This window comes from Lagopus leucura, unplaced genomic scaffold (genome assembly GCF_019238085.1).
Source record: "Lagopus leucura isolate 7727_CA_CO unplaced genomic scaffold, USGS_WTPT01 Super-Scaffold_100004, whole genome shotgun sequence".
NCBI lineage: Eukaryota > Metazoa > Chordata > Aves > Galliformes > Phasianidae > Lagopus > Lagopus leucura.
Window position 1 is genome coordinate 44282779 of NW_024962264.1, and position 13021 is coordinate 44295799.

Sequence of the window (13021 nt, forward strand, 5' to 3'; positions counted from 1 at the left end):
GCAAGGGAAGGAATCCTTTAATAGCACAGGGTAGACTTCTGAAAGGATTCAAGTCAGATCAGCCTTCCTTTCATCGTTGCTCAGTGGACAACATTCTTGCCTAAGTTTACCTATACGAACTGCAAAACATTACCAAACAGTTTGATACAGAAATCTGGTAAAAATTCAAGCAGTTTGTGCCCATGTGAATTTTGGCAGAAAATAATGCAATTCATCTAGTACAGCATGTTGAAATAGTGGGCAGTTTTGAATGGCAGAGGTTTATTTCCACTCAGATTACTGTTCATGTATCCTCTGTCTAACAGCAAGGGTTCCACAAAATCCTCCCAGATTTCTGTGTTACAAATATAGCTCTCTGACTTGAAATGTTACAATGTCCACTATGCAAGAGGGAGTCAGAGAGATCAAACACTGTGAAGGCTGTAGCTGTGCTCTGCTCCTACAGCTCCTCCGATACCAGTAGAACGCTGCTTCAGAGCAGCTTCTTAATTCAATGTCTTTTCTAAATTGAGTTTCCTCCCTGGTTCATCCTAAAGTCATATTCTTGAGAAACAGCTCTTCTCCCAAGCAAGAAGTTGGAACTGACAGGATTACTCTAGTAACTACCCATAAAACTAAAGACTTGGGCATCTATTACACAATGTACACGTGAGTACATGAACACCTACATGTGGTGCAAACTGTTTTGGTGGAAGGGAGATCTGTTACTCTCTCTGTCTTCTGATCAAGTTCTTGATCTAATGTGAGTGCAGCATACGGTGGGAGCTGTGTGTCAGTCAATGAAGCTATTGTGCTGAGTGGGATTAACTTTAAAAAGTACAGGTGTTTTTAATAGCCATTGAGGATACAGTGGAAAATCATGTACATGTATTCATAAAGGTTTGAAATTATGTTTCCAGATATTACCAGGAAATAGGATAACTTCAGTATTTCTGGACTATACACAGATTTTTAAATTACTTTGAATTGTAAAGGTTTTTATGCTCAAACACGCATGAGTTAGTTTAAAGATATAAAAAAAAATCCAATAGCACTCACATTACTTATAGGACAAAAGGCTATTTTTGTTATTATTTGCTTAAAAAAAAACCAACAATAAAAAAACACACTTAAACTTCATTAACAGTTTTCCAAGGCCTATTGCTTTCAGTGCACACTCATCTACAAAATCAATGCTGAATACTCGACATCTAAATCTCAAATAGCTTATTGTTACCACTAAGCAAATTTATTCTGATTGCTTTCACAAAGCAATATAAAATCTGTTCCTTACTCTTTTCTGAAAACGTGCGTGCACTCCAACCAAACTGCAACTATTTTCTTACAAATTCAAACAAATGCATTCTGTACCTGGGGTTCATAAGAACCCCAAGACTGCACCATTCCTCAATGAAAAGATAAAATCCACAGGTTTGACTTGGAGGAACACATTCAGGTAGCGCAACCCAGAGATGGAGAGAGACATTTATTTAAGCTTCAAGTGCACTGAAAAGAGACCATATTCCCTGAAAAGAAGCATCTGCTTTGAATTTCTTAAATGTTTGTCTTAGACAAAGATTCCAGGACACATCTATAAACCCTGTGCTGACAGCACGTGGGCGACAGTTGCCTAAGGAGGATTATTTGCAATTCCAGACATTAGAAATTGCAGGCGTGACATTTTGCTGTTCCACGATTGTGCAGTCACGCACAGGATGCTTAAATACCCTGCAGAAATATCCACACATGAATACTGATCTCAGTTAAATGCACCTGGTTTCTTTTGGTTTGTGCAAAACAGCTTTTAATTTAGCAGTCAGAAATTACCATCCTGCACCAAAGTCTCATTTGTCAGCTGGAAACAGCTGAACACCTCCTGCCTGTACCTTCCACTTTCAGTCTTACCAACTCCAGTGCAGTTTCTTCATCCCTCAGTTTGCAGACAGGTATTTTGCACAGATATTATAAAACATCCGCAGCGACAAACTGCTACCACACTTGACCATGAAACAACAGCCAGTGGGCCCACATACCAGAGCTTCTGAATTGGACCACTAAGCTGGAACACTGGCTCCAGCCACAGCTTACCTCATGGCCACATTTTCTGTGGTGCATAAGCGTGTCTGTTCACACCCAAAGCAGGTGGCTGTGAGCAAGGTGCCATTCAGCATGGGGCAAAGCTGTGCATGGGAAGTCACAGCTGCCTCCACCTCCCCTCTAGAGGAACAGGAATCACACTGGGCTGCTCCCTACCTAGGCGATCTGCACCCTCACCTCTTCTGGCTCACCAACAGCTGGCTTCAACTAGGAGGAGTTGTGGCCTTGGCTCTGTAACTTCACTCTGCCTTTGCATGCTGCAAGGTGCAGGAGGTCCACCTCCAAGATGACTATATACAGTACAGTGCTTACCAAAACACAACCTTGGGGTCACGATCCCACTGCTTTATTTAAGATATTCCGTACTGCGGTTGTTAATCATGCATTTAGTTAATAAAACCAAAGAAATATTGAGAACTTAGAAAAAGGTTTATACTTTTGCACTCATTCCATTTTGAAAATCTTCCACAGCAATGACCATGACGCAGACTCAGTTTTACTTCATGCAAAATAATTTGCTAGAACATGATGCTACTGAACCAACAGCTTTATACCAGCTTAACATTAATAGCTTCAAAAATAAAACTCCAAAGTGAAATTGCTCTGCATTATTTGGCGCCTGCGGTGAATTAAAAACCTTCAACTTTAAAAACATTAATTGTGTTCATATAGGAAATGCCATAAAACAAACCTTCCATATTACCCCGCAGTGAGCCCAGATGAACATCTCCTGCACAGGCTGCACATCTCTTTCACTCAAATTTGGCTATTCTTCCACGTACATGCCTGCCTGACTGCATACTGGATTTAGCCCTCTGAAACCACAACATTCTTAAGGCTCTGTGTCTGGAGTGAATCCAACCTGGATCCACAGAGCTACTTTCTCTGTTCAGTTTTAAATCATTAAAATAGAGAGCATTATTCTGGCTGATCCTCTTTGAACAATTCTCAGAAGAAATGCTGGTAATATTTTGCCTTCAACTCAAATACCTATTTTTCATGCCTGTTTGCCCACATATATAAATAAATTATGCTTTCTAGTTTTATGTTGCTGTAAAAATAATAATCCATCAATAATACATGCCCTAAGAACAGACTTAACACTGAAATCCTGCTTGGCCCCACAGTTTCTCACAGTGATCAAAAAATCAAACAAATCAAGAATGTATAAGAACAGGGTGAGCCCACACTATGAATACCATCATAAACGCTCCTAGGATTCGTGGCGTCTGAGCACTTTTGGAGTCAACAGCAATTTGGAACCTTTTATGAATGTTTAATTGCTTTTTGAGCTTTTATAAATAGAAAGGAGGAAGAGAGAATAAGGGGATGTGTCCCAGAAGCGCTAGAACAATTTGGAAAAAGCAATAAATCCAGTTTGTAAAGTAGAAATTGTCAAATGTAAAGAAAAAAAGTTAGGATTCACTGGCACTAGAAATATTGGCACTAAATAAGTGATTTAAGAAAAATATAAAGCTGGGCAATCATTTAGTGAAAACTCACTCCCAGTTCTATAAAAAGAAGAGCATCAAGTTAAAAGATAATAGCTCTGAGGTTTAACGAACAGCCTTTACAGCCTTGCTGAGGTCTGGACAATAGCAAATACAAAGAGCAATGGGGAACAGGTTGGACGAATACACACATACAGTGCAGAGCAGGGGAAGCCCTGGCTTGATCATTAGCTATAGTATGTTAATGACTAAAAGAAATGCATACCAAAACTGACTAGTTGACAACAACAACAAAAATACTACCAAGGCATTCATCAGTACAAAGCCAGTAACATTTGAATTTACAACTTGGTTCCTTAGAATTTGATCAAGAAGCCCAGATCTCCAAAATATGTTTTTATCATAATAAATCACTGTAATAAATGATGTTTTAAACCATACATCCACATAAACTGAAAACATTTACCCAGAAGTTCCTAGATGCAGTAAGCTCTAAGACATACTCAACCTATAATATTTCTTGCGGCTTACTGCCACTGCCTGAGGGATGTCAGAAATATATTCAGTGAAGGCAAGAGGCAGTGAACAAGCTGTCCCTCCTGCTTGCAGGGCTAGAGCAGTGTCACACCACGGTATTCGCACAGCAAAGAGGAGACAGTGGTCAAGGCGCACCAAGATACTAATACTGAAAACAGGCTTTCATTTTACTTACTAAAGTTTCTGTGGGTCTAAAAGTAACCATCTTTTGCTCTTTTGTTAACCTTTGCTGACAAACATCATCAGCAAGATCTACAATCACAGCTGCAAAATAGGAGGAGATTGATCTAACATACTTTCAAGAAAGGACAAAAAAACTTACCTTTGAAAGGCAAGTCTATAAAGATATGCTTCCAGAGTCTCTTTCTGGCTTGTTCTGATACACTGCTGGATTTAGGCCTTAAACACTCCTTAGTTCTCATTGAGAGTCTTGCATAAGTAAAGCACCAGACCCTGATTAATTAAATGAGTTCAGCATTAAGAGTACTAAGAGTCTCTTGGTGGAAGCAGATTTAGGATAGACTTTCACACTTCATCTTGAAAACCAGGTAATTATAAATCTTGGCAGATCCAAAGGACAAAGCAATGACTGCTTTTACAATAGTAGGTGGCTTGAACTAGCACAAAAATAACAGCTTCGGGATACAACAAAGCCTACCTGAGGTTAACAAGAAGTCATGCTTTTCTCAGCTCAAATTCTAGCACACACTAAAACCTTAGAACATGACCAAATCCATTTATGGAAAGCCTGATGAGATAAATGCTGCTAAGCTGAAAATCAATAAAAATAAATGAGAGCTGTGCCAGAAAAAAATAGTTTACCTTGAACATATAACCAAAAGAAAGAAACATACAACCAATAAGAAACAGAACCAGCTGCATCAGTCCTGCATCATTACACAGCTCTTTTTGTGAGTTCATCAACACTTCAAAGGCAGATGAAATGCCAGGGGAGAATGGGAAACACTTCAGTGGTCAGTGGAATGAGATCCAGCATCATCAGTATTAAATTGCTTGTGTCTCTATCCTGATTTCAAAACCCTTTCCATAATCAGTTGGGCTTGTCAGCACGTTGTCTTTTTCAACAAAGATTTAAGTTTTGCATGAATTTTACTGTATCATCACCCACAATTTCCTGAGGATTGTTAAAATCTCCAGAGGTTTCCACCTCCACTTGGAGCACAGTAAGTTCAGAGTCAGCACAGAGCTCTGAATTCTAGCATTACTCCTATGCTGAGAAGCACCTTGCCATGCAAGCAGAAACTGGAAGAGGTTTAGAAGAGATGACTGACTCCTTGCTCTACCTTGATCTTACTCTTGTCAAGTGTTGTAATGGGCTGCTCAGAGAATTGGTGGAGTTCCCATTCCAGAAGGTATTTAAGAGATATGTGGACTTGGCAATAGGGAATATAGCTTAGTAATGGGACTTAGAAGGTCAGTTTGATGGCTGAATTTGATGATCATGAAGGTATTTTCCAACCTAGATGATTATACAACTCAAAACAGTACAGACATTCCCAGTGGGACTGAGCTTGCAGAAAGGGATTTCAACACAAACAAAAAGTTCTGATATTGGAGAAAGCGTATCAATGTTTTCTGTGACTGAAAAATCACACAGCAAAGAAAATTAACCTTTTTGAATACAACAGAAAAAAGGAAGGGCTGCAAAGTGATAACTGCATAAAACCTTCAGAAAGGAATGGTGGTCTGAATAATGGTTCAGAGCTTGGATCCAATTCTAAGGTCCACCTAAAAATGTGCAATGAGATTTTTGGCATGATCCTGTCCTAAAACATGGGGAACAGCTGTGGAAATCATGGCTACGGTAATAGGGACAGTCATGTCCTGGACAGCAGGCTTTGCAGAGGTAAGAGGTAGCCCCAAGTTCATTATAAGGAGCCTTCATTTTGGGTTATGAAAAAAATCCAGACGTTTGTATGGATGCGTAATATCTGCATAAAGATGCAAATAGTTTAAAATGTCATTTACAATTTTTTATTTGTTTTCTATCTGTTTGAATGGGTTGCTCTGGATGTCACCATCACCAGTAGAACAGGAAAAGCTGAATCAAGGATGCGTTACAGGCTGGGCTGCAGCTCTATGTTAAAATGCTAAGAAGGAACCAGCTGCCTTTTGACTTTAAATAAAATAAGCACACCTTTGTAATGAGGCAGCCAAAACAATACTCTCCCTAAAATACATGTCAGTAACCACCAAAAACAAAAGCTTATGCAAAATCCATATGAACAAAACTGTGTATCAGTAGATATTCTTGCTGTACCTTTCAAGAATGACTATTTTTATTTTGCTTCTTGAGTTACTGTTTGCTTAATGAAGATGGTTGTTAGTAAATACAGTAACTCTTAATTTTGAGCACTTCTCTAAGTTTAATCATAGAGTCACAGAATGGTTTGAGCTGGAAGGGGCCTTAAAGATGTCAAAATCTAGTTCCAGCACCCCTGCTTTGGAAAGGATTGCCATCTACTAGATCAGGTTCTGCCTTCCAACCAGGCCTTGAATACTTCCAGGGATGGGCGTTCACAATATTGAAAGCAATAATTTTCATGGGAAACTGTAGGGTGTTCGGATATAGAAGGAGAAAAACTTCAAAGAGAAAAGGTATTAAGAGAGAAGCTGATGTTCTGAAGCCAAGACAAGGTCCAGCAGGCAAGGAGGGCACAGCTTCCTGCTGAAACCAGTCAACTTTGCATACAAAGGACACTAAAGCATTCTATAAGTGAGGTCCAACTACCCCACGTCTTTGCCCAGAGCCAGTAATCATTTTAAATATGACTTCTAGCCTAGCAAGTAGAATGCATTTAAAACTAAATGACACAGGGAAATTTAAGCTGAAAAAACAGCACAGAGAAATTGGAGCTGTCCTAGCATGGTTTTTACTTTGAAGTTTATCTGTAGTCAGCACAGTCAATGCCATTCAGGTGCTATGTTTGCTGACAGCACTGTACAGGAAAAAAAGGAACAATTACATCCTGAAATTTTGCCTGTTATTTCACTCACTGGAAAAGCTGAACTCCAGTTAGCAGTTTGGAGGTAAAAGAAATCACTGGTATTTCACTAGTCATCTACAGGGTAGTGGCACCTACACAGCATTAACAATTTACCAGCATTGGACAGAACATGCCAGCAATTCTCAGCAATAAACTGATAAATGCTTCTGAAGAACAGCTCTTTCAAGGTCTAGATAAGCACAGAGATAAGCATAAGCTTTGAATCCTACAGATACACAAAAAGTAAAGCAAAAACTTAGGTAGAGCAGGAATGGGATACAATTCTGGAAAGGAAGGGAAAGCAGGTCATGTAAAGCTCTTTCAAAGCAAATATCCAACTGAATTGGCTATGTAATTACTGATGTACTTCTTACTGCGGAGAGTTACACGTATCTGCCTTTTGTAAGCACTGCCCAAAGAACAGGGAGAAAAAGATTGCGAAAGAAATGTAAGTACAAAATGATACTGAAATGAGCTTTGTGAAGAATTCTCACTCTGTTGGCCATTTGCTGTCACCTGAGCCCCGTTTCTTCTCCCCACCACATCTGCAACCAAAGCATAAGGATCAGGGGATGTCAATCCCATGAGTTCGATTCATATGAATTCCACAAGATGCAGACACCCATGCAGTTTCATGCTTGCAGAATCACTGATGTACCTTTCTAGATGAAAACCCAGACCTCCTGCAAACTATCCAAACTGCTAACACAGCTTTTGGCCAGATAATTGCCTGCTTAAAAGCAGCCCCCAGGCCTAGAAAGCAAATCACCTTTATTCACACTTAATATATTCTGGAGCTCCAGAGACCATTTTCCACCACATTTTAAATATTTTTCCCACTTGCAATTCCTTACCTGAAGAGTTTTGACTTTTCCTAAAGCGTTCTCTTGTGACATTGCTTGGATGGCCTGTTCACTCTCTGTTCTCCCATCAGGTATAAAAATACTGTCATGGGAAAAAGCTCGACTGCCCATAGAATAATGGGAAGACCTGGAAAACAGTTAAAAAGTACAGCAATTAATTTATGAGAGCATCTCTTCATATCATAACTGTGTTGCTGCATAGATTTTTCCTCCCTTCTCTACATGAAGGCTTTGACCATTCTCAGAAGAGAGCTCCAAATCTCTGTTACCAAAAGGCTGATGATTCCTTCTCATACAGTTTCCCTCCTTGGGAGGATGTAAAATAGGATGGTTTTTAATAGAAATGCTGAAAGGTTAAATCAATTTTCCTTAGGAGCTTCAGATCTAAACACTACTTTTGGGATACAGAGTAGTTTATGATGATGCATACATTCAAAAAGAAAGACAGGAGGTCCAAAGTAAAGGTAGGACTAACGCAGGCAGAGGTACTGAAGAGACACTTAAGAGTCTCTTCTTCAGCAGACACTGAAGAGACAGTACAGAGACACTGTACTAGTCTACTTTTAAAGAACAACCTTGTCACATTCATTACTTAACCATTTCTATCACCTTGAGTAATCACACTGACAATAAAATGTTATTAAACTGATATGAAGGATATCAGACCATTCCACGTGTGTTTTATTAGCAACAAACAGAGAGATGGCCATATGTTACTGTTAAACTAGACACAGTTGCAAAGGTAAGGAGTGCATCAGGGACAACCTTCTTACATGCCTGCTGTAAACCTACGGGAAAGAGATTAAACCAAAAGGTTCTCCAGGAAAACTGAAAAAAAAAAAAAAAAAAAAAAAAAAAAAGTTTGTGAGAGTTCCTAAACCTTTCAATTTAATAACCTGTTTTCAACTCCACTGAATCCATTTCAGCAAACTTACAAACTTTGGGGAAAAAAACAAAACCACTGAACAATTTTTTTACACCAATCTAGCCAACATAACCTTCTAGATGTAGTAGAGAACAATATAAACAAATTAAAAACAATATAAAGCAAAAGCAAGGAAGGCAGATCCTTCTGGAGAGAAATAAGTAAAAAGACAAAAAAAAAAAAAAAATTAAACCCTCATATACTTAAGAAAAACCATATACTCTCTTTTTCTCCCTCTAAAAATGTGGTGGTTTAATAGCACACAACACAGTCCTATTCATGTATTATGGGATGTATTCAACTTGTTGATTTGTGTTTTGTCCCCTAGGATATGGCCATCATTTTTTAAATAACAATCATAATATTTTCTCACAAGTAGAAACGCTACAGAAGGTTAAAATAACACTGATTATGTTATGTAGGATGCTCTAAAAGTAATGCCTCCTATTTATTTCCATGAAAAATACAATTGATACAGAGAGAATAATAACATTACTTGATAGAGCAAATTCTCAGCTACAAAATACCATTTTACAACACAATCATCACCAAGGCTATCTATTTTCACCAGCCTCAAACAAGATCCTGCACACCTCACTGGTAAAAATCAGCACCAGTAAAGGCGACTCACTGTCACTACCACTACTGCTGAAACCCACCACCCACCTCCTCACTGTGCTCACATCCGCTGCCTGGTCTCCCTAAACGTCTGGGAAGTACCAATGAATGGTAGTGGGTGCCACTGTTTTCCACGTGGAGGAATTCAGAGACATACCTTTACTTCACATGCACTTCTACATGTGAAGCCATTTTGTCAGATTGCCCCTCTGCTGCCATCTGTCACACAGCGACGGAATGTAACTGAATATTGGTGAGATATCAGTCATATCACCAACATCCACCTCACAGATCAAGATAATAAAATAGGAGGCATTACTTGCAGAGTAGCCTTTGCATAAGGTATTGGTGATGTTTATTACAAGATTTTGTACAGGTTGCCTGAAAACAATAGGAAAATGGCCTCCCACAACTTCTCTGTTTTTTATATATAGAATATATCTGTGTTCATTAAATATATCATCCAAGCTTTTGGGATGAACATGTACAGAGCTCACTGTATCAGTCCACTTTGCGTTCAAGCACAGAAAAACTGGAAAACTACTTTTTTAAATCCAAGATTACTATTTGAACAACATGCTTCATTTGAAATAAATTAGCGTGCAATCAAGCAAAGAGTTGTTTGATATTCCATAGCATTTTTAGCCATCAAAGAGGGGAGCATTTAACTGATGCTATATACTATTCTAGATTTTTTTTAAATAGAAGCCTCAACTTGATTGCCTTTGGCTGCCAAGGGTAATATGCCTTCTTTTAGAAACCTTCTATTAGAGAAACCATAAAAGTATATTTTTAAACTCTCTTCCAAAAGGGGTTCTGTACTGAATCATCATGACTCAGCCTGTACACAGAGCTGTGGTGGAACTGTGTTGCCTTGGAAGACATGACAGAAAGCTACCTTCCTTGGCCATCCAAGCACCAGACCACGAACTGTAGTTTCAGAAATGTTCCCTAAATGGAAACAAAAATCACAGCAGGTCTGGCTTGCAAAATGAGGGTTGTGAAAGCTTTTTTTTTTTTTTTTTTTTTTTTAATTTAATCATTCAGATGAGTTTGAATTAAAAGCTCCAGCATTACATTCAACAAAGGTAATACAAAAGTCCATGTACTCACAGACCTTTGCCCGTGACCAAAATCAATGGCAAGATTTGACAAATCAGCCCATGCTAACCACTCCTTCATTTGAATATTGATTGGTTGAATATGTGAAATGGCAGCAAGTGCAGAAGGCAAGGACAGCAACTTCTGAATTTACAGTTCAAATTTTACCTTTGAGCCGAGACATCTGCTGAAGACATACAAATACACTACGCTCCAAAGAGGATCCTCTCTCACAGATTCTTCTAGCAATTCCGTGGTTCAGACACAGCTTTGCCTCACAGTTATTCATTGTGCCCATGGCACTGATGCTCCCTTTACACAGAATTTTTGTTGCTCTACAAGTAACATCAAATGTTGCACATTTACCCCCATTCTTTTGTTCACCACAATTAGTAGACAATGGCTGCAATATTAAGGCACCAAAAGAGTCCAGTGATTTGTTTGCCAATGGTACTTGACCTTACTAATATATCTGTTAATATCTAAGTGGGGAAAAGCCAGACTGCAACTTTTGAACCGAAGAGGGTTCATTAGCAGTTCAAATCCCAAAGCTTCATTTATCCAGGAGCAGGAACTGCCAACTACAGGAAGTTCCCAGCAACGTGAACCCCCAAAATGGAAAAGAAGACAGACTGTTGAGGTCAGTGCCAGTGGACTGTGTGGCTCACAACTGTGGGCATACCATTTCCTTGTTCTGCTGAGGAAACCCTTGGTGGTCAGATCTCACTTCTGCCTATGAGCTCATCCAAAAAAAAAAATCTCCTGTTGGTGACACACAATACACTGAGATTTGGCTATATGCAAATCTGTGTTTATGATAGCATGATCAGACTTAGTAAAACGTCACTGAAAGCCTCCTTTGGACACCAGATCACGTGAAAGAGCTTGGGAACTTTGTGACCTGCAATGTTGAACATTAAGACGAAAAGTCTCAGTAGCATATCTCTGACAAGAGGCCACACTGGCTGGTTAGGACCATGCTGAGCATCTACGGCATCTCTCTGATATTCTCCCATACACCCCCTGCTTTAATTTCAGGCTCCGCCTTATTACAAGATGAAGAACAAAAACAACATTGCAGAGCTGAGGACAAGCCTGCATTTTGAAAACTTCTGTTTTTTGACTTCCTACCAAAACAAACATAATAAAAATGGTCAGAACGTGAAATATTTGCATGAAACCCTGCAGGGAATTAACCTGGGACCTCTCTCTTCTGTACCCCCTCAAAACGTGCTTCAGATACACCGGCCATTTCAGCACTGCATGACTGAGAAATTCTGAAAGCCCCATGTCCAATACCCACTAAAAATGGTTTAACTTTTCTTCTTAAACATCTTTCTAGGCTAAACTATACCAGAAAAAGCATATTCAGACTTTGTAGTAACTTTGTTTCTTTTACAGGTGAGTTTAAAAAGCATTTAAGGCGATCTCTGGACTATTTGAATTTTACTCATTTTACTCATTTGGATCCTTTCAAGTCTCTCCAGCTGTGAGTCTGACAGATTATATTACAAAGGTTCTTTTTCCACCCCGTTTTTCGCTCTCCTTGCGTTCTACTTTTAGAAAGACTGAATTTCTTTCAAGTCATAACACAGTAGGAATAATTGATTCTCCTTTATTTCTACTACCGTTCTTACAGCTGAAGATTTTCTCAGAAACCTTTACACAGTAGAATCCTCCCAGTTCACATCTACAGACTGTTTGAGAAAACCCTCTCCTCAATTAAAGGGCATGTGGGCACCAGGAACAGCTTTGGGTAGATTGAAGGTGTGCCAGAGAAATGGGTTACAGATGTAACCATGGCTGAAGTTGTGGCTCAGGCCTAGGAAAACATCAGCACCAATTGCTAAGTATTTCTGCAGGTAATGTTGACAATGACACTTCAGAGGCTGCGCTGAAAGTAATTGAATCGTAATGTGACTCACTTCTGGAAAGCTGACTGAATTAAATGAATTATGGATGTGCTACTCCAAAACGCACAACCCTTAGAGCAAACCCTTAAAGATCTCTGAAGATGTGTTGCTACCCAAGTATTCTGTTCCTTGTTGTGTATTCTGTTCTGTTGTGTATTTCAGTACACAAATTTTCAAAATTATTATTATTTTTTTTACAGTTGGTGCAAAGGTAAATTTAAATTCCATGAATTCTCAGAGCTTTCTTTGCTCTACTTTCATCTCAGTATAGATCCCTGAATACAAGCACAATTTTTTTTTCTCAGAAAAAAAATAAGAACAAGAGCAAACAGGAATATTGTTCTTTGGATCCCCATCAGTCATCCATGACTACACACTGCGTCTGTATAGCATGGGGCCTTTTATCAGCTCTAGCTAGTCCATATTATAAATGGGTGACGTATTACCCTTTCTTTCCTTATCCTCTTTCTTATCCTTATCCGTGCTCCTGTCACTTTTTTTATGCCTGCTTAATGGTTCACGTGAAACA

General features: G+C 39.0%; 1 protein-coding gene across 1 annotated transcript in view; it reads right to left on the reverse strand.

Moving 5' to 3' along the window:
- The window catches only part of CRACD (capping protein inhibiting regulator of actin dynamics), a 46359-nt gene that overhangs the window by 16795 nt on the left and 16543 nt on the right, over positions 1 to 13021 (reverse strand). The window contains exon 3 of the mRNA XM_042871886.1: positions 7927 to 8062. Coding sequence (XP_042727820.1) covers positions 7927 to 8062 — 136 coding nt within the window. The remainder of the gene's footprint in view (positions 1 to 7926; positions 8063 to 13021) is intronic.